This window comes from Pecten maximus, chromosome 16 (assembly GCF_902652985.1).
Source record: "Pecten maximus chromosome 16, xPecMax1.1, whole genome shotgun sequence".
NCBI classification, from domain to species: domain Eukaryota; kingdom Metazoa; phylum Mollusca; class Bivalvia; order Pectinida; family Pectinidae; genus Pecten; species Pecten maximus.
Window position 1 is genome coordinate 17189524 of NC_047030.1, and position 23423 is coordinate 17212946.

General features: G+C 35.8%; 1 protein-coding gene across 5 annotated transcripts in view; it reads left to right on the top strand.

The window, feature by feature from the left end:
* LOC117314657 (ephrin type-B receptor 1-B-like) overlaps positions 1-23423 on the top strand; it is a 131008-nt gene that overhangs the window by 67419 nt on the left and 40166 nt on the right. For all 5 annotated transcript variants that reach the window (XM_033868732.1, XM_033868736.1, XM_033868735.1 and 2 more), the window contains exon 3: positions 8860-9535. In XM_033868732.1, coding sequence (XP_033724623.1) covers positions 8860-9535 — 676 coding nt within the window. The remainder of the gene's footprint in view (positions 1-8859; positions 9536-23423) is intronic.

Genomic DNA, 23423 nt, shown 5'->3' on the forward strand with positions numbered 1-23423 from the left:
TGTCTGCTTCTGTTCATTTGAAATGATGAGAGTTTTTTGACAGTGCTGGGTTGTAAATCATAGCATTGTCTTGTCATTCCATAAAATATTACAATTTTTTTCTATAAAAACTGTCAAAATATTTTAAATGCAGACAACATGTAAAAGGCATTGGCAAATATTTGTTGTACCACAGTTAATTCTAGTCATTAACAGGGTTCATTATCCTGTAAACAGACCATCTTTGTGATTATTCCAGTCAATAAAAATATAAGAGTATTATGAACCTTCTAGTAACAAGGGAGATAATTCTATGGCTGAATCCTGCTATCAATATAAATCAACATGTCACCAGAAATCTTGGAAGAAATGTTTTATGAAATTGTCACTTTGGCTTCTTAAAATCTAAAAGTGAGTAACAAATGATTAAACAAGCTTAATAAATCCCATACTTAATAGACAAGTATGAGATTCTGTTTATCACACAAAATCTGTGAAATGTTCTATAATCGGCTTTCTTTTTAAAACAAGAAGCAAATTTTGATTCAGATGGTACATAAAGTGATTTGTTTGAGATCACAGTAGTGTCATTACACATGTATGCAATGCTATTTACAACATTATCAAAGACAATATTAACAGACTAGAGAAGTTGTGTGATCAACTGCTGTTAAAAAAATTGCTGTTAATTATCATATTAGCAATTAGCAAAGTTTATAAGTTTCTCTCTGTTTTATTCTGTGGACAGATTGAGGGTGTTCAAAGCATTAATAAACGGGTGCAATCTCAACCCACTGTTATCACTTTAAACACTGTACAGGATGCACTATAAATCACAAACCATCTTTGATACAAGTACTTGCATGTTGGCATCAAGTGCTGCTGAATTGAAGTTTCCATATTTCTACTTAATGGAAAGAACAGCATGAACATTCCTAGAGTTATCAGAACTATGGAACATTGACCAGGTTTTAAATTGATGGAGAATGTGGGTTGTTTGTCACTGGTAGGATAGATGGCCACAGAACAGACATGGTGGTCTTCTACTGTCAGAGATCTCAGATCACGTCTGGTGCTACTAAATGCCAGAAGGCAAAAAAAAGATGTATGCCAAAATATAATTTCCCATCATCTCCCAGCATGTTCTGTAGAGCCTGACTTGGTTGCTGTCCATGGTGAACTAGCTCCACAGGATATGTAGGCTGGGAGCAGTCATTGTTTTAAAACATATGTCACCAGACTCATCACCACCATGTTGTACTATCTTCATCAGCCCTTGTGGTGATTGTGGGGCCCAAGGGGAGATAACCTATTTACTGCAGCCTAGTTATGCTATAAAGCTGTCTGATCTGTCACCATGTCCTATCAGTGGGTTTCTGTCACAGTAGATCGGTGCCCAGATCACACCTCAGTCTCCCTATAGCCCTCGCCTATACTTTTTATGCTTTATTCGTCTGATGATAATTGATTTTAAAAATACACATTTCCATCTATGGACTATTCCATTGAAACAAATTTTATTTAAAAATTTAATTTTTTTAAATGAATATTTCATTTGAAGATATATGCTAAGTAAGCATTAGGAAGTTTTTGATTATATGTTGTGATGGCTCACCAGATTATTTCCATTAAATTTTTGATAGCCAATTATTAATTTGTCTCAAACCTTTTTATAGTGATGTGATATGCGTCTTAATACTGTTTTATCAGCCACACCTCAAATGATTATTAGCCAATATTATTGTTATAAAATATCTGGCCTCCCCCATTGGGAGCCTCAGGAGAGAGAGATGATGTATAGGCCTATTGTTTTACTGGTACTTGTACAGTGATGGATCTCATTGTCCTATATTGGTCCAGCTTTACTTTGTCAGTTTCCTTCTCCATTACCTCAAGTAATGTATCTCTATGACAGTCATACCAATCAACAACAATATGTATGTCTTAAAACAGAGCTGCTCTCCTTATAAAATCCATACATTTATGTTCTAAATTTTTAATATTGATTAATCAAAAAGGATTTGACAAAATTAACATTTATAATTTTTTTTAATGAATTGTCATATATAAATATCAATATTTTAAATGTCACACAGTATTGCAAGAAAACTGTCTTGAAATGAATGACATACAGTTGTAGTTGTTTAATTACTGTTGTTCTTTATTGCCCCTGTACCCCTATGAATTCCTAACATAGTGTAAACAGTATTGGAATGATCCTGTTCCTCACCCACCATTAGTTAAATGGAATATTCTTGATCAATACCAAAAATTCTGTTTAGTATTTTAGTGTTGTTTATGGATATGTTTGTTTGAAATAGGGTATAAAACCTAGCATTTTTGTGACCTGTTTCCCGAAGCAGTATAATAAATGTAGGTGTTTTAAGCACCGTTATAAGAATCATTGTCGAAGTGAACACAAAACTATGCAGTGCTAAACTCCAGCAGTGTCATAAAATTTGTAGCTGATTATGAAAGCCAGCTCTCTAGAGACATATAAAAACAAATTTGTTTTAGTCTTCAATAGTTTTAAAAATCTGTTTACAACAGCTATATACTAACTGTTGCATGGAAAAGTAATGATTTCTATTAGGTAGGCATGGTCCCTGTAATGAATGTCGGTCGACTTGCATCTGGATGCTGAATATACATAACTGTCTTCTCTGTCAGAAAAACGGGACCGATGCTGTAAAGTGCAGATTTGTAAAAATGAATACTTGCGTGATAGCAAACATTTGAAAGTGCATTTAAGCTCGGAGTAAAAATTCCTTAACTTTTATAGGTCGTTTGAATGTGTGAAGTTCCACTGCCTTTTTCATTGGTTTTCTGTTAAAGTTTCGTTTTAATGTGACGAGTAAATGTCTCAGTGTCACAGCAGTGCACACCAACTTTATGGCATATCTGACTCTGAAGTATTGGGACAAGTGTGTTCCTAACCCCCACCAACAGTGTAAGCCCAGACAATGCGACTACCGATGGTTAGAGATGGTTCTCACGATGTATTCATTCCCGTTTTATGTTTATCAATGACAACTGTTCTGCTGGCAAAACAGTTGTCTACTAAGAACATACATTACCGTATTTACCTCAAATCACGACCCCTAGCAGCAGCTACATTAATAGACCTGGTGATATGTCTCATCTCATCAATATGTTGATTTTTTATCTGATCAAACACTGACTTCAGTATGTTGATTTTGTCAGTAAATAATAAATACAATTAACACTACTGTCAGAATTGTTCAAAAGTTTGTTTGTTTGCTGGGTTTATCAACCTGTGAACAGCCAGGGTCATTTTGAGGCGAGGTCTCCTTGTAGCAGTTGGTGACTACTTCACTGAACAACATACGAGAGGCCCGCCGCATGCCACCAAGAGCAATTAGAGTAAAGTGTCTTCCCCAAGACACAACCACAACAGCAAATACCAGCCCGCTTCTCAGCTTCCTGAGAAACACATTTATGGTACAGACTATATATTGAAATGACTAGCGTGGGGTGATCATTGTAATATTTTTGGTACAGACTATATATTGAAATGACTAGCATGGGGTGATCATTGTAGTATTTATGGTACAGACTATATATTGAAATGACTAGCGTGGGGTGGTCATTGTAGTATTTATGGTACAGACTATATATTGAAATGACTAGCGTGGGGTGATCATTGTAGTATTTATGATACAGACTATATATTGAAATGACTAGCGTGGGGTGATCATTGTAGTATTTATGGTACAGACTATATATTGAAATGACTAGTGTGGGGTGATCATTGTAGTATTTATGGTACAGACTATATATTGAAATAACTAGCATGGGGTGATCATTGTAGTATTTATGGTACAATAACCAGTAAAATAATTATTTACATAAGTAAAATATGAAGATAATATTTGTCAGTGACAGACATCTTTGGACACTTGAGTATCACAAAGGAATGTAATTCTGTTGGAGATAGTCATCTCCAGACCGTCTTTCATGGGACGGATTGATCCTATGCTATTACTAAATGATTTATAGCTTATTAATTTGCACAGCTCAAGTCATTATTAAACCCATATTTTTACAGACTTCTGGAAAGTCTGCCTGATTTACTTTAGAAAAATATATCAATATGTATATATATACACACAGACCTCTATCACAGGAATGGCTCTATCACAGGAATGGCTGATATTGATAAAAATGTATCCGACAAAAATTATGCCCCAAATCCTACATGTGAAAAAGTATGATATATCTTTATATTAAAAGCTTATCAAAGTTGATATTGGGATTCTGAAATTGAAAAGCAAAACTTTCCACTATATTGAAAGTGCTTTCCTATGTAACGGGTTTTGATGAGATTTCGTCGTTTATCCAGTAAGTAGTAATAAGGCTCTAGACACTGTTAATGTGTTACCTCAGCTGGCATTTTAGTCTGGTTCATTTGACCTTGAAAGCACGACTGTTCTGTCTCGTTCCTCCATAGGGCAAGGTCATTGTAATCTGATGCTGGAAGATTTCAATATGTTCATAAATAAAAAACAACATGAAAAAATGTTTTAAAATAATGAAAAAAAAACCACTGTTGTAGGAGAATGATAACCATGCAGACTTAACTGATCGAGATAAAACCAACCTTGAACTGTAAAAACATGGTATTTTTAAAATGATAATAATTGAAATGTCTAGGATAATGTATTGCACCATATGGAAGTCTTCAGTTTAAATTGGAACGGAAAATATGAAGAAAATGTCGTAAACTATTTTGAAGGTGTTACATGTAGCAGATTCTACATGGAATTTTTCAACAAAATTAGGAAGAGTAAATTTGAAATGAGAATGGTGCAGAAATGACAAGGAGAATAGTGAGATGATAAGAAAGGTGGAAAAGAGTTGACCATAATGAATTCCTCACAATTGATTCGAAATTGAATGGAAAGTCCCTATCAAGTATCACAATGAAACGAATGAAAACTCCATTTAACTGAAAGTAAAGGGAGATAACCATGTTAGAATGGAGGTTGGTGTCATGGGGCAGCTTCTGATAAAATGAGCTGCCAACAGGCAATTGGTAGCCAAGATGTAATTTCAACACTAGGATGTCGTCCATGCAGTCTCCATGAATCTTGTCACCAAAAGGAAATATGCCTGGCTCATTTCATCGCATGTGTCTGTACGTTGTTAACCCTAACTTAACCCAATGAGATGTCTCCGTATGGGAAAAACCAGGCACAATCTATCCAACACTTACGCTTCTGATTAGCTGGTACATGGAGCTAATTGTGTCGTGCAAGTCCAAGGGGCTCGCCATGGGTCACTGTGCTTTTGTTTTCTCCAGCGTTCTATACAGCAACAGGTATGACCTTTTAGACCTCACGTGAACCTTGCTTAATTGACCAATTAAAAGTCCACTTCGGTTGATCTCGGAGGAAAACATTCTTCACATACAGAATGTGGCATTGGTGATCGGCTACATCTAATTTCGGAACACTATTGAATATACAATGATTCTGTGGATATAAAGTTGAAAGTGACATTTAATGAAAATTAGTCATTAAATTTTCAGTATTGGTTTAAAATTAATATTATGGTACACGGAATTCAAAATATTAATTGGAATAATATAATTAAAGACAGTTAATTATCTAGAAAAAGTTTCTAATTCATAAATTTATAAAACTGTCAATAAATTGCTGAGATGTATACCCTAATACCGTATCAGTTTTGATTAAAATATAGTTTAATTTGTGTGAAAAGTGGCTTTAAAATAACTGCGTGTTTGAGAGGTATAGTGCTGCGATCTGACGGTATGGACTGGTGGACTGGAAGCTGGTCCAATCATTAGACAGCCCTAAAAGTATAAAACAGCCTACAATCCAATCTCATCTGCGACCAGGAGCAATATGTTAGGAAAACGACGTGCGTTTCCTTGGAGGTGTGAATCCAATGCTATCGAAATGAGGCATGTTGCATATATGGTATTGATTTGTGTCAAACTCAGATACACCTGGGTAAAATTTACGATCTGATCTCTCCGATTACGAGTGTTAACTCCGCTACACATGAAATGTACATGCATGCATCATGTGTGATTAAGTGACCTTCAGACCAACAGAGTCATTTAGAATTTTTATTCGTTCCTGTTGCCAGGTCATCATACGGCAGATCCAGGAAATCCAATTTTACTTTTGATAAGCTGATAAGACCCTGGGCACGGCAGAATATTCATCTAAAAATGTCCATTATTTTACTGGTATTTTGGTTAGTTTTAATTCATAAAGACTGTCAAATTCATCAAGAGTGTCAGGTCCCCCTTCAAAGTAAGCTTTTTATGAGAAATGATTTAATGAATTTTAATATATGTTGAAGAAATAAGGCCAATGCCTTTGTCAGCATGGTGGTGTACTGTTGCGGTTTGAACTGTTTGACATCTATATTTATAAACACCAAATAAGACAAAGATTTGACACAGATACGGCCTAGTTAATATAGCAGAAACCATTAGTCGACAGCAGTATTTCCAGGCGTGTAATCAGAAATTAGATTTCAAATTGGAGATTTTTGTCTTGATAAATACAACATGTCACGAAATTGACAAAAATGCATTGAAATATACAAAACCCCAAACATCGCAGATTGTGTTTTGATGGTGGGGCGTCCTTATCAATATCAAGTTTTCTTTAGCTTGAACCAGATCAGGTAAAAACGCGACTGAATTGTCACAGGTGATGTATCGGTCGGAAAAACTTCAAAGGGCTAAGAGGAGAAGTGTCAAGTGTTTATCAATAAATGTTTAATTTTTGTTTTACATCTTCTGTTGACACACTTAAACACTGTACAAGTGACCCTGTGTACTTATAATCAAGAGCTAATATTTACCGAGTAGTCATCCAAAACGGTTTGTGATACTTGTCCGCTGTGTTTTTGTTATTAGATATTTCTTGTCACATCGATTATTATTCTGACATAGAAAACATTGAAAATAAAGATTATATGTTTTAAACAGTGAATAAATGTGAAGACTAAAATTTTAATTAATACAATACATTAATTAAAAGAAATGTAAAACTCAGACCTTTATATCAGTAACAAAATTAGGAAATTAACAGCAAAATCATGGATGCCATATCGGTGTGGAGTTCCAAATGTTGAATTTCTGTATATACCTTACCAAAACATCGGTATGTAGCCACCATGGTTAGCTGAATTAGTGCTGATTTAGCAATTTCAAAATAAAAATAATCTAAATTTAGCTCGGATGACTTTGAGACTGTGGGACACTCAACCAGGTCAAGGAGTCCTTATGAACAGCCCAGATATCAGCTCCAACAGGATGTCAAATTAATGGATATGTTCATCACAGCCACTAGCTCCTCTCTCTTGTATCAGATCTATCAGAAAATTGAATAAAAGCTGTATTTGTTGTATTGCGATCATCTGGAAAAGTCTCCTAATTTTCTTTTGTCTGAAGGGAAGGGTTGTTATTACCCAAAGACTTAGGAATCATTGGACCTGGATTTGTCCAACTCTGATAGATTGGTGAATCCATATTCTCCCAGAGTCTATCATTTAGAATATGTCTGTAATGTCTTACTGCAATATTGGGTTTTGGACAAGGTATTCTGTTATTGTGTAGAATCTAGTTGGTTGTTTTAGGTTTGATGAAATTTTACGAAACTATAGCAAGAAACTATAGCAAGAAACTATGGCAATCCTCAGTCTTTTCCTTCCTGCTTATTTCAAACAATACACACACACAGGTTGAATTGAGGGTGAAATGAGATTTTCACAAATGACCTTTTGAACACTCTGCCTAGTGCTACATAAGAGACTATATAGAGTCTGTTCATTAGTCCATACATCACTATGCCAAGGTCATACCTGACAGTATTCCCTGTCCTCATATGACCCTGTCTGTAGTGAAGACATTTAACCCGAAACAGAGGTACTCTTGTCACCTACAGCAGTCATAATTCACATATACTTTCCTGTTTGAAAGACAAAGTGACAAACATTAAAAAATGGAAGTCGCTCCCCAGCTTTATATAGAGTTATGGCCCATTGGTTGCCATGCCTGTTTTAAATGTGCAACATAAAATTAACGTTCTTGTATCTCCCATATATATCACATCTACCAAACTATGGATGGGATTACCCCAGTCCAATTCAGTTATATTTATAGTTTATAACATAATGGACAAACTTATAGTTTGAATTGACCTTTAGTAATGACCTTTAATATCCAATAACTAAGAAGTAGGGTGTTGATATTGGGACTACAGCCCAGAATAGTACTATACTGGAGATGTAGGATTAGAAGAAATCCGGTACAGAGTGGCATCTCCTAGAGAAGCCAGTCACATTGAGAAAAAAGCAAGTGTTTTGATTAAGTAGCAGACTGGTTTTAATTCAGTAAGTTGACAAGGTGTCCCGCCACTAGAGTTTATAGTGTAGGTTGTACTTGTACATTCTTGTAGAAGTTCTCTTGTGCGAGTTGTGCTTTGTCGTTAATGGTACTACACTCGCGACTACTTCTGGCAGACAGTGAGCCATGATGTAATGTTGTATACCACACTTTGTAGGGGATGTCATAAAAATTTGGGAGTTCAAATATTGTATTATGCTATGTCTGCCTTGCATATCATAACTAAGAAACAATAATTTGTATAGTTGTTGTTGTCGGGGTATTTGGTAATTAATTAATTCACCAGTAATTAATATACTTGGCAATGGTAAAGTCATACGTGGTGGTAATTTAAACGTAAATGAATGAGCTCAAAAGATGGAAATCTTTTAACCGAATCAAGAAAGATACTTTGAAAACATTTGTAGTCTGAAATCTGTAAGGTGCTGTTAAAATTAATTTTAATTTGAGTGTCTTTTGTGTATTTTCAGTGGAGAGAAGGCAGTTACACAGCGGAGAATGGAAACCCAGTACGTGTGTACGCCTCGTGTTCTGTCAGCAGCCAGGGTGTGGACAACTGGCTGAGGACGCCCTTCATACCCCGGGGAGTTGCCAACAGTTTACATATAGAAATGACTTTTTCCATGAGGCGTTGTATAAAACACAATGACCCAAGCAGTCTCCAACAGTGTAAAGAAACATACAACCTTTACTACTACGAGGCCGACTCAGACATTGCCAACGAAATGATGCCCATGTGGGATGAGATCTCGTACCAAAATATAGACAAGATAGCGGCCGATCATCTATACGATGATAATTCTAATTTAAAAATTAACAAAGAGGACCGAGAAGTACCATTGAATCGTGGTCTCGGTGGTGTTTATTTCGCATTCCAGGATACAGGAGCATGTGTAACTCTAATTTCTATCAAAATTTACTACGTCATGTGTCCAAATGTGACTTTGAACTTTGCATTCTTCATGGAAACGCCGACTGGCGACAGTCCTCAGGCATTGGAGGAGAGGAAGGGTGTGTGTGTGGCAAATGCTGCGGAGGATTCGCTCCCTACCTACCTGTGTCGTAGTGATGGAACATGGTTTTATGCCAAAGGCAGCTGTCAGTGTCTCCCTGGATACGAAGGTCACAACAGCCTTGAGTGTATTGGTAAGGTCACTTCTCCTCTAATAATAGGTCATTTCATGTTATACAGTATCATAAAATAGGTCACTGCCACCCTAGGCCTGGTGAAAACATGTCATCGTAATGGCCTGATGTTGTAAAATAGGTCACTGCTACCCCAGGCCTGGTGAAAACATGTCATCATAATGGCCGAATGTTATAAAATAGGGCACTGTTACCCTAGGCCTGGTGAAAACATGTCATCATAATGGCCGAATGTTATAAAATAGGTCACTGCCTCCCTAGGCCTGGTGAAAATATGTCATCGTAATGGCCTGATGTTGTAAAATAGGTCACTGCCACCCTAGGCCTGGTGAAAACATGTCATCGTAATGGCCTGATGTTGTAAAATAGGTCACTGCCACCCTAGGCCTGGTGAAAACATGTCATCATAATGGCCGAATGTTATAAAATAGGGCACTGTTACCCTAGGCCTGGTGAAAACATGTCATCATAATGGCCGAATGTTATAAAATAGGTCACTGCTACCCTGATAAAAATTTGTGTCATCATAATGGCCTGGTGTCTTAAAAATAGGTCACAAAGTTGAGACTAAATTTGTAACTTCTCCATTACAAAATAAATATTATTGTTTAACAGAAATTATTTTAATCAGAACGAACCAAATCTGGTGTGAATATAAGACAAAATTGATAATACAATTTCCATGATGAAATCAGATCAATTTGGTATTCTTTGTTTGATTTTGTTTTGATATCAGTTCTTGTGGATTGTTCCTGATAACACTGAAGAATTGTCTAAACAAAGTTTAAACTGAAGACAACATAATGTTGGCTTCAACTTTATTGTATGAAACTCAAAGGGATAAATATGTCAATTTTTTTTTAGCAAATAGCAGTTAAATTTGTTTTAATTCAGGCAAACGCCCAACATTTGTCTTGAATACTTGACAACAAAGAGCTGGGGAAATAAATTAAAAGGGAGAATGATATAAAGCATTGTGGTACACTCCAGTTTGATGGTATGGATATAAAACTACTGCCCCCTGCCTGTCCCCACTCACACACACCTAACATCAGTCAATTAGTCTGTGACAGGACACAGGGGGTGGTTGTTGCTGCTAGATTGCCTTCACTTGTAGCTGGTCCAGCAGCGCAGGTCCAGCAGCGCTGAAGTTTCTTATACTGGATTATCTCCTCTTAGTTTGAACCTTTGGAATCTGGAATCAGACATACCCTAAAAACCAAAGCTATCAAGCTCAGTTTTATTTATTATTTGAATTTTCTAGAATAAAGAGTCAATCTATGTGTTACATACAAGACAAACCAAAATCTTTGGTGAATGAGGTTCATGATATACAAAAACCACTTATATCCTTATGACAATTCACTTAGTTTTTATGACAAGGTCAGAACACATTTCAAGACTTTGAAGGCATCTATCCCCATCTTGATAACTGTTCTCAACATTATTTAAAGTCCCACATATTTTTTGCATTCAATCTAAGATCATATATGATGTATGCATGACGTGCCAAAACCTCCCGTGGCTTACAAACAGTCTGCCAAAATCTACTTTTGATGTTAAGAGATTTATTTGAAATCTCTTTTCCTGTTTTCTGATTGGAGAGAAAACTTGATATGGGAATTGATGGCTACGATTTCATAGCCTAGTTCACTAACCCTCATAGACAGTTGAGGAATTACGAGTGCTTTTTAACGCTCAACTTGGTAAATAGGATAAATTATCAGCAATATAATTTTCTCTAATTAATTGCATTTAAATTCCATAATTACATTTGCGACTGCTATCAGGCCACCTGTCTTACTTTATTAGCAGTATTTAAATGGCAGATTCTGTATTTAAGTTTATCATTTTTAAATTCACTTTAAATTTGATTAAATACACCTGACCTGAAAGGCTGGTAATAAAACATAACGTGTCAGTGGAATTCATTCCTCACTAAACCCAGCTAGAAGTTTACTCTAATACACCAAAAGGGAAGGTATTGTTTAATTCATTGTCACCTTGACCTTGGTTTTATGCCCATGTTCTTGATGTAATGACAGGGTTTTGTTTTATATTTAATTTATCTTAATACAGAAGGGAATATTCTAAACAGTTTACCCAGTAAGACCGACATTAATCTGTCACACTATTTATTATTGTATCTATTCCCTTGTCTCCTGGCCATTGTCACACTATTTATTATTGTATCTATTCCCTTGTCTCCTGGCCATTGTCACACTATTTATTATTGTATCTATTCCCTTGACTCCTGGCCACTGTCACACTATTTATTATTGTATCTATTCCCTTGTCTCCTGGCCACTGTCACACTATTTATTATTGTATCTATTCCCTTGTCTCCTGGCCATTGTCACACTATTTATTATTGTATCTATTCCCTTGTCTCCTGGCCATTGTCACACTATTTATTATTGTATCTATTCCCTTGTCTCCTGGCCACTGTCACACTATTTATTATTGTATCTATTCCCTTCACTCCTGGCCACTCCATGTCTATCATTATTTTGCATCTCGCTTATCCTCCTATGACCTTGGATGTTGCAAGGATGTTAAATCTTAAGCAAATCCTCAACTTTTTTTGTTGGTTTTTAAAACTTACTCACTCATCATCAAGTTCAATTTATTGATTAATTGAAGTATTGGTATTTGGTAACAACAATACAATGACATCATGTCATGTCACCTCACGTATAACATTGACTTACATCGATACATAACATCAATATTAGACATGGTAAGAGAAAAATTATTATTCGCCCTCTTGAGAGTGAGAATACATTGATACATAACATCAATATTAGACATGATAAGAGAAAAATGATTATTCGCCCTCTTGAGAGTGAGACAGGGGTATCTCTTAAGCTGGCAACTTAAGAATCTTCACCTTGGGTTGAGATCGCCGATCTCACTCCCAAATGGGTGAACGATTCTTTTAGACCTGCATGGAATATTCCAAAAAGTTGACAAATACTGCCAGCTATTGGTAGAAAAAAAGATCACAGTCCGTAAACAATTATTGCTGTTTTGCAATGAAAAAAAAAAAATCAAATTATACAGTGCATGTTAGTGGACAATGTTTCCATTGACTTCAGTTGGACATCAGGAATTGAAAAGTTAATGGTTTCAGACGGTTTTAAATTGAAAAATAATATACACGAGGCTGTTAATCTGTATGGCAACAGAAAATATATGTAGAAATAACAAAGCTAAATTTCTGTCGTATTACTGGAGATAATTACTTTCCCTAGCAGGTAGTGTTTGTCTTTGTAGCATTGAAGTTGTGAAGATGTGGGTTTAGTCGTGGGTTTAGTCGTCGCCATTCCTGATAGTAATTACATGGGAGCATATCATATGGGAACATGAAGATGATAACCTCACAGGATTTGTCAAGATTTTGGTAATTCTGAAAATTTTCTGATAAAATTCCCCCAAAAATATCATCTATTAATATAAACATAAATTACAATCCAATTAATCTGTAAACACAAGTGTAATATCTGAAGGTCAAGTATAGTAATATCTAAAGGTCAAGTGTAACAATATCTAAAGGTCAAGTATAGTGATATCTAAAGGTCAAGTATAGTAATATCTAAAGGTCAAGTATAATAATATCTAAAGGTCAAGTATAGTGATATCTAAAGGTCAAGTATAGTAATATCTAAAGGTCAAGTATAGTGATATCTAAAGGTCAAGTATAGTAATATCTAAAGGTCAAGTGTAACGATATCTAAAGGTCAAGTATGATGATATCTGAAGGTCAAGTATAGTAATATCTAAAGGTCAAGTGTAATGATATCTAAAGGTCAAGTATAATAATATCTAAAGGTCAAGTGTAACAATATCTAAAGGTCAAGTATGATGATATCTGAAGGTCAAGTATAGTAATATCTAAAGGTCAAGTGTAATGATATCTGAAGGTCAAGTATAAGGATATCTGAAGGTCAAGTATAGTAATATCTAAAGGTCAAGTGTAATAATATCTGAAGGTCAAGTATAAAAAATATCTGAAGGTCAAGTATAATAATATCTTAAGGTCAAGTATGAAAATATCTGAAGGTCAAGTAAAATAATATCTGAAGGTCATGTTATTGAAGTATACAAAACTGGAGGATAGGTCTGTCTCAGTCATGATGCATACTTGTGTCTGGCTCTAATTTGAAAATAAAGTAGAGTTCATTATTAGCCATGTGATAATAGTACCACATAGTACCACCTTAAGGCCATCTTTGTTTGATAAGGCCATCCCTGTGTTTGTCCCTGTGTTCAGTGGTTTTTGGGGAGGAGGATGGGACAGATGGACCTCATTTCTGTGCCCATTTCGTTGCTGGATATTGGTATATTTGACCGATAGACATGAGTCTTGACATTGGTTAATGTCCTTTCCAGACACTGTCCACTATCAATCCACTCACTAGATGGCGCTGTTAGCTAGCAGGCCATCTACAAGATAATCTCGAGTCTTCACACAGTTATATTTACAATCTGAATGCAAACACATAAAACCTAAATGTATATGGATATGGGATTTGGCCCGTTGACCATGCAAATAAAGAAGTGTGACTGTGTTCTGACAGGCTCCTCATTAATTGGTTGGGAAGTCATTCACGGCTGACCATAAAATGATACAAAATGTCCTCGTAAACAACCCAATCCTGCACCAAAATGCATAGGAACCTCGATAAAAAGGATGAGATTTTTCAAGTCGACTAGGATGAATCAGAAAGGGCTGCTGGCGAAAAATAAACACCATGGCTAGGTGAAGGGGTCTATCGTGTTTTTCTCTGGCATTCTTCTTTTATGGCTCTGGGTATTGATCATCCTGGGAAAAACTGAATTGTGAACAACCTGTTTGAGTTTAAACGGTTCTCTGGACAATTGTCAGGCGGACGGCTATAAATGTCCACTTTATTAATCCAGGGAAAAGATATCTCCATTTTGTAAATTAATCTGAACTTTTTTTTAGCCGAGTAAAACTAGGGGGCTTATTTACGAGAGCAAGTGTTATGTCATGCTGACTATTAGATTGTCTACCGTTAAGGTTAGTCATCCAGACAGTGTAAATCAGTGTTTATCGCAGCCACTAGGTGGCGCTGTCCTGTCCTCTCCTTGATTGTTATTAGACTGTTTAGTTTGATAGTGCTCCGTGCCCCTATCATCTGATCAGTTCTATAAACTAGTGTTAATTGATTAAACTTTTTATACCCATTTTACGACTGCTTCCACTTAACATGGATGGCTTTCATTTGGCCGTGTTAAATTTGGTAGTCGTGTTAATTTCGGTAAATTACTGTTGGTCTGATTGAGTTTTACCCCTTCGATGACACTGCTACATTGAATATAAAGTTGATTAAATTTGTCAAAGGAGCTGTACCCCACATCAGCTGGCAGCTGGGTTGATTGTATCATTGACTGAAGGTAGTAAAACCAGGAGGATGACATTTCTGTGGCCGAATGACAATTGGGAGAGCTTCATAAAAGGGAGATAACCCTATAGACAGACTTATGAGAGTTGACAGGCAATTTTGGAACATTGTAAAACGGTCAACAACAATGTGTGATACTAACCTCAACCAAGGATTGCCAGCTGTGTCGAATAAACTGCTGAAAAATGAGCCATTAGAATAATACCTGTCAATAGTTGCCTGAAGGAGCCCAGTGACCTAGATTGACCGAGATTGACCAGTAGGTTTCTGGGAGGTGTTGGCAGGAGGAAATTGATTTGAGGAAAATCTACTGGAGGTGTTGCCATGGGAACCAATGGGGGTCTTTATCTGTAAATGATTATAGCAGATACCTGAAAAATCAGTGACATTTATGTTTCATGTTAAAGTGAAAAATATTTTAAGCTTAAAGGCTTGTTTCTATATGATTTATACCAATAATTTTTAGACATTCCTTAATCCTCCTAATGGCCAACACATAGACTATCGTGAATGACTTCTGTGACCCTAGCCTTTCTCTCTTGACCCTGGCCTATGTGGTTTAACCATCAGGCAGGGAATTTGATTGGTTGTGTTTGAAGGACATACCTACCATTACAAACAATTTATTCCATCAACGTCTGCATGTGAAACACAGACAGTTTTCTATAGATCTTCTTCAAAATCATCTCTTCCATATGCTGAGCTACCACACATTTGTTTGGGCACAAAGGAGGATTCACCAGTAGAATAAACACAAGTGGGTGTACAGTGTGTGGGGTGTTAGCTGAGAAAACAGAGGAAGGACATTAGTATGGCCACTGTGTGGTAGAAAGGGTATAGCTGAGAAAACAGAGGAAGGACATTAGTATGGCCACCGTGTGGTAGAAAGGGTATAGCTGAGAAAACAGAGGTAGGACATTAGTATGGCCACCGTGTGGTAGAAAGGATATAGCTGAGAAAATAGAGGTAGGACATTAGTATGGCCACCGTGTGGTAGAAAGGGTATAGCTGAGAAAACAGAGGAAGGACATTAGTATGGCCACCGTGTGGTAGAAAGGGTATAGCTGAGAAAACAGAGGTAGGACATTAGTATGGCCACCGTGTGGTAGAAAGGGTATAGCTGAGAAAACAGAGGTAGGACATTAGTATGGCCACCGTGTGGTAGAAAGGGTATAGCTGAGAAAACAGAGGTAGGACATTAGTATGGCCACCGTGTGGTAGAAAGGGTATAGCTGAGAAAACAGAGGTAGGACATTAGTATGGCCACTGTGTGGTAGAAAGGGTATAGCTGAGAAAACAGAGGTAGGACATTAGTATGGCCACCGTGTGGTAGAAAGGGTATAGCTGAGAAAACAGAAGTAGGACATTAGAAAGGGTACAGCTGAGAAAACCTTGTTTTTACTAAGATCTGGAAAGGGCTTAAGACACACAAGTTAACAGCAGGTTAGTGTTCAGTCAGATGTCGGTATAAAAAGGGGCAGGTCAAGTATTTGGAAGCTGTTGGTATGTGTCTTTTAAGAAAGATAGAAATCAGGTCTTTGGGAAAAGAGAAATGAGAAGGTTTATATTGAAGTCAGATGTGTTGATTCTCAGATTATCAAATCAGATAAAATATTCTAAAAAAATAAGATATAGAAAAGCAACAGTGGGTTGAGGAGTATTGCTTCTAAACAATCTGATCATATCATCTCCAGTATTACAGGGTGGCTGTGACTGAACATAGCCCTAGTAGAACTGTTTATGTTACTGATGAGCCAGAACTGGATTCTGGAACTACCAGTTATATACACAAAACTCCAACACTTCATATTGAAAAATACTTTCTGGAGGTTCAAAACATTTTATTGGATTCAATTAGAAATAAGTGAAGACATTTTTCTTAAAATTTTATTTTATTTTTTAGGAGTTTACAAGACATTGAGTATATTATAAGAAAAGAAAACAAGATATTTTACAATACATTCCAAAACTATTTATATGTCAGTTTTTTACGTAAATTTATCCAAATTGCTGTGCTGTCCTGGGTGTTGGTGGTGGTTATTAACTGCGACAAAATTATTAGGTGTTGATGAGAGTAATTCACAGTTATAAAATTATCTTGGAAACACACTGAGAACAAAATTGAAAAAAAAAACCAAAAAACATCTTGACAAAATGTTTTGATTGTATATTGGCAGAGTTTGAGAAGAGCTTGTAGTTCTGTTATGTAGGCGGTAAAATGATATGGTTTGGAGTTTCAGTACCAATTTATTAGAACATTGTGGTGATGTATATGTGTTTGGTTTGTGACTCACCAAGTCTGGTAAAAGGCATCAGATGATTGATGGCCTGTAGGTGCCACTGTTGATAAATATGGTAAGTGCTGGTCCTTACTGTAATAAAACCTTTACCATTCGCCACTAAAAGGACATATGCCTCAAATTTCTTAAGGCAAAAAACACTGAAGTGCTGGAAACGGTGCCTACCAGAGTTAATGCTTTCAAAGGATATTCCTCAAATTTCCAGCAAAAAACATTGAGGTGTTTGAGAACCTTGCTACCCTTAGCTAGGAAAGGGCAAATGCTTCAAGTTTCTTGCAATGAAAAACAGCTTTGGATAAGGACCAATTTGTTCTTAAAGTGAGATTTTTTTTTTTTTTTTTTTTTTAAACAATTCGTCCATGTTTTCAATTTTATCCCGATGCAAATGAAAAAGCATTTGGGAAGGGCTAGAGGTCTGGCCTCAAATTTCACATTGCCTAAAATGCAGTGAATGTTAGAAGTCTTTTCACGATCATTTGACACAATTTACTCTTTATCACAGTGGCATGAAGGTGACTCAGTTCTGTTTCTTTAAGCCTCAGTATACATAACTCAAACTAAAATATCAAACGAGATTCTGACATACAAGGCCAGTTTTCCTGTCACAGTTTCAATCATTTGATGCATTCTAAACACTGACAGTGTAACATACAAAACCAAACATGTATCGTTATTTTGATGTCAGTTTTGGATTTGACTAATAAGTTTCAAGGACTCTGAACAAACATCCAGCTAAATTTTTTTCATGATGTATAGGAAAGGATTCACATAAAATTATATAAAAATATGGTACCAAATTTTTTGCCTCAAATTTGTCAAATGTTATCAGTTCCCTGTAGCGTGCAGGCTTGTGATTCCCAGCAAGAGTTTTTTCGAAGTAATTAATTTCTCATTTCTCATCTTCACGGATTGAAAATGTACATTTTTTAACAATCTAATTCTTCCTGATAAAATGCTCATAGTAATCTCTTGAGAAAAAATCATTCTTAGCATTGATTTTGATAACAAGGCAGTTTTGGGGAAAGAAGAACAGCAACCTCCTCTTCTGTTCGAGGACATTCTGTAAAATATAATTATCGTGGCATTCTTATCTGTGAATTTTATCATCAAGCAGCGTAACTAGTGAGCGTCCTGTCACAATGGTGATCTGGGTGTCTTCCTGTAGGTAATCAAAAGGCTATATAGAATTTTTCACAATAATCAAATTCTCCTTTTGTTATCTAGCAATACAGGTCTTTTGTCAAAGTTCCTAAAAATAACTGTTAAAATACTCAAATCCTAGAAAATGTTTAACAAATTGAATTTTAAAGTAAAATTGGTTTTCAGAATTTCATGTTTAAAAACATGAAATTTTGAATTAACAAAACAAGTTTATTGAAGATCTGAGACAATAAAACAGTTATACAATGGGTTTTCCTGGGTGACAATGCTGTTAATATTGTTATTGTTCAAAGATGGCATGAATTACAGACAGAAAAACATGAAGCAGTAGAACAAGACATATTTAGACCATTTTACCACTTCTTTATGCCACATTTAAAAAAAAAAAAAATTCTGCTTGCCACATTTTTTTCCATAAGTTCAATATAATGAGGTTTAGGTAATGGTAATATCATGATAAACATTCTTTTGGAATTATGATCCATGACATATCAAACGATTTAATTGGCCAGTGATATCAGTATTATATGATTGATTCTGATTGGAGCTATATCCCTGTCATGAGCATTTGGTCATGTGATTGGAGCTATATCCCTGTCATGAGTATTTCATCATGTGCTTGGAACTATATCCCTGTCATGAGTATTTCGTCATGTGATTGGAGCTATATCCCTGTCATGAGTATTTCGTCATGTGCTTGGAACTATATTCTCGTCCGGTGAATTCCATCATGGTTGTAAGACATAGGTCATGTGACATCCAGGTTTGAGACGGTCAGTATTCTGTGATGTTCAGGTGTGAGACGGTCAGTATTCTGTGATGTTCAGGTGTGAAACGGTCAGTATTCTGTGACGTTCAGGTGTAAGACGGTCAGTATTCTGTAACGTTCAGGTGTAAGACGGTCAGTATTATGTGACATTCAGGTGTAAGACGGTCAGTATTATGTGACATTCGGGTGTAAAACGGTCAGTATTCGAGATTTGAAGTGACGAACATCCCTCGCTGGGTAAACCTAGACCTAAGCCATACACTGACAACCTACTAGTCATCATTTGCATGTAGATGAGCCTTTTCGAGCTGAAAAGTACAGCGAATTAAAACATTTCCACTAGCGCTATGTGAAGCGAGCAGAAATCCCTTTAATGTTATCATGTGTAGAGTGTATTAGGCACCGGCTGCAATCCCAGCCTGCCTTGTGTATTTGGGGTTATCAGGCAAGCCCGATGGTGTGGCCACTCTCTTGAAGGCACAGAGCTAAGAGACTGGTGATCGCTACAACGACACAGAATTGTGGCAATGACTTGTAATACATGAAGCTTGCCATGATTACGCTCGTGATCTATAGAGATGGCAGAAATTAACACTCACAATCTACAGAGGGAAAAAACAACAGGGTCTCCGATGGCAAGAATTCACGTCATCGAATGTCGGCAGAAATTTATACCTGTTAGTCACAACACTAGGTGTGATATCGTATTAACATTGATGATTATTGAGTGCAGATTGATATTGATTTTAACATTCCCCCATATTTATTGGTTTTATTTTAGATTTAACACTTTTGATGTTGTCATAGACACTTCGACAAAAGAAAAGAAGGACCAGGTTTCCTTAAAGAATTACGGACCTGTTTTATCATATGTGAAAACACTCAAAAGAGAGAATTTGTAAAAACTTCCCGAAGTAAAACAAATAATTCTTCCTAAAGAATTATAGACCAATTTTGTCATCTAGAAAACAAAACAAAATTGTAAAGATTTTTAGGTCTGAAGGAGAACAAATTCTGCCTAAAGAATTACAGACCAGTTTGGACATGAATGCAGAAAACAAAAGAATTATAGTAAAGAATTACGGACTTAAACAAGAAGAATTATGCTGGCATTTACTGCCAATAAAAAGATTCTGGTGTGTTTGGATCATGATGTAGATGGTAAATAGTATGTAGTGTTTGTATAGTGACATGTACAAGTATTCCCTATTGATCCGTGGATATAAGGTGATTTCTAAAATCGGCAATATATTCTATACTAACGGACACTAGGGGGAGCCTTGTGTACGGGTCATGTCACTTACCAGTGGTAACTAATGGCGTAGAATAAACTTAGCTTACTAGTTTTCGTGGTTGCTATGGAACCATGAATATAAATAAAATGAAAATTGTTGTATATATTATTGTTATATCACTGCTACATTGCCTAACCACGAATGTCTGTACACACTAAATAATCTGAAAACTCCAAACCACAAAAGAACATAAACACGACCATTTCATAGTATAAAGTAGACTAGACCATTGTTTATAGAAATGTGGAACTGATTGTTATATTGTTTTTAGATATGTTACATTTCAATATAAAGGGAGATTTCATGGGGACAGAATTGTAGAAGATGATCATTTGAACAATTATGGGAGATTTGAAGGGATTAAAATAGTAAATATTTTTTCAATAGAAAACAAATTGTTGACAATTTTGGTGAAATTTGCATTCACCCTAAACACACCTGTGAAGTCGACCTGTAATTAGAATGGTACGGAGGTTTTACCTGTAATTAGAATGGTACAGAGACTTTACCTGTAATTAGAATGGTACAGAGACTTTACCTGTAATTAGAATGATACGGAGGTTTTACCTGTAATTAGAATGGTACGGAGACTTTACCTGTAATTAGAATGGTACGGAGACTTTACCTGTAATTAGAATGGTACAGAGACTTTACCAGTAATTAGAATTGTATGGAGACTTTACCTGTAATTAGAATGGTATGGAGACTTTACCTGTAATTAGAATGGTACAGAGACTTTACCTGTAATTAGAATGGTACAGAGACTTTACCTGTATTTAGAATGGTATGGAGACTTTACCAGTAATTAGAATGGTATGTAGACTTTACCTGTAATTAGAATGGTACGGAGACTTTACCTGTATTTAGAATGGTACGGAGACTTTACCTGTATTTAGAATGGTACAGAGACTTTACCTGTAATTAGAATGGTATGTAGACTTTACCAGTAATTAGAATGGTATGTAGACTTTACCTGTAATTAGAATGGTACAGAGACTTTACCTGTAATTAGAATGGTATGTAGACTTTACCTGTAATTAGAATGGTACGGAGACTTTACCTGTAATTAGAATGGTATGGAGACTTTACCTGTAATTAGAATGGTACGGAGACTTTACCTGTAATTAGAATGGTATGGAGACTTTACCTGTAATTAGAATGGTACGGAGACTTTACCTGTAATTAGAATGGTACAGAGACTTTACCTGTAATTAGAATGGTACAGAGACTTTACCTGTAATTAGAATGGTATGGAGACTTTACCTGTAATTAGAATGGTATGGAGACTTTACCAGTAATTAGAATGGTATGGAGACTTTACCAGTAATTAGAATGGTATGGAGACTTTACCTGTAATTAGAATGGTACGGAGACTTTACCTGTAATTAGAATGGTATGGAGACTTTACCTGTAATTAGAATGGTATGGAGACTTTACCTGTAATTAGAATGGTATGGAGACTTTACCAGTAATTAGAATGGTATGTAGACTTTACCTGTAATTAGAATTGTATGGAGACTTTACCTGTATTTAGAATGGTACAGAGACTTTACCAGTAATTAGAATGGTACGGAGACTTTACCTGTAATTAGAATGGTACAGAGACTTTACCTGTAATTAGAATGGTACAGAGACTTTACCTGTATTTAGAATGGTACGGAGACTTTACCTGTAATTAGAATGGTACGGAGACTTTACCTGTAATTAGAATGGTACGGAGACTTTACCTGTAATTAGAATGGTACGGAGACTTTACCTGTATTTAGAATGGTACGGAGACTTTACCTGTATTTAGAATGGTACGAAGACTTTACCTGTATTTAGAATGGTATGGAGACTTTACCTGTAATTAGAATGATATAGAGACTTTACCTGTAATTAGAATGGTACGGAGACTTAACTTCAGAGAGTAGTGGAGTGAGGCCCTTAAACAATAGAGTAATGAGTGTGAGATTGAGGAAAGAAACCTCAATACACAGATCTAAGTGGTAAAATTTGTAACTGAAATTTAGTAGGATGGTGATAGGAAATTTCAAAGGACATACAAAATAAAAAGTTTTTTACAGAGGCAGAACAGGAATTCATAGGCTGGCTACTGGAAATAAAAAATGGAAACATGCAAAATGATTTGATTTTACCTAAGAATATACACTAGAGATCTTAGTGGAAATGAATATAACCAGGAAAAATGTAGCTAGTTAACAATACACTAGAAATAAAAGTACAAGAATTGAAGATAATGAAGACAATCATGAGGAGGCAAAAATTAGAAATATAAGTAAAAGGTAAAAAATAGATTGTACTGTTTAAGAATTTGAATTTATTAACATTACACTCGAGATGAACAGGCAAAAATTGGAAAGAAAATGAAGGGTTAAAAATTCAAGATATTTTTTCAAATAATGCAAAATTAAAAACATATTCCTGATTTAAAGTAATCGAATTACACACTGGAGATGTAATGGCAGAAATTTGAAAATATTGTCAAGAATTTGAGCTGATTAAATGTGATGAAGGGTAAGGAATTGGAAGTATGATCAAAGAAATTAGCTAGAGATATAGAGACAGATATACGTGATTAGCATGGGAAATGTAGAGGTTGAGTGATAATTTGAGATAGGTAACAAATGTAATACTTTAATTCTAACCCCTTGGGTCCTATAATTTAATATTTAGTTTTACAAGAGAGTGAGAATTTGAAAAGGTGATGGCGTAAGTTGTTTTCTTCTTTCGGAGGAAGGAGGAGTAGGGTGGCAGGTAATGTTGATTGTAGTAGACTTAGGGTTTCTAACATATAGGGAGGATAAGCTTACTTGTAGTTGCATTGATTACTGGTGCCTATGGATGATAGTTAAAGCGAGATACAGACTTTGTTAAGTATTGTAAGCTTCTACAAAAGCTTTGTGTGGCTAGTGTCCAGAGAACAATTCCTAT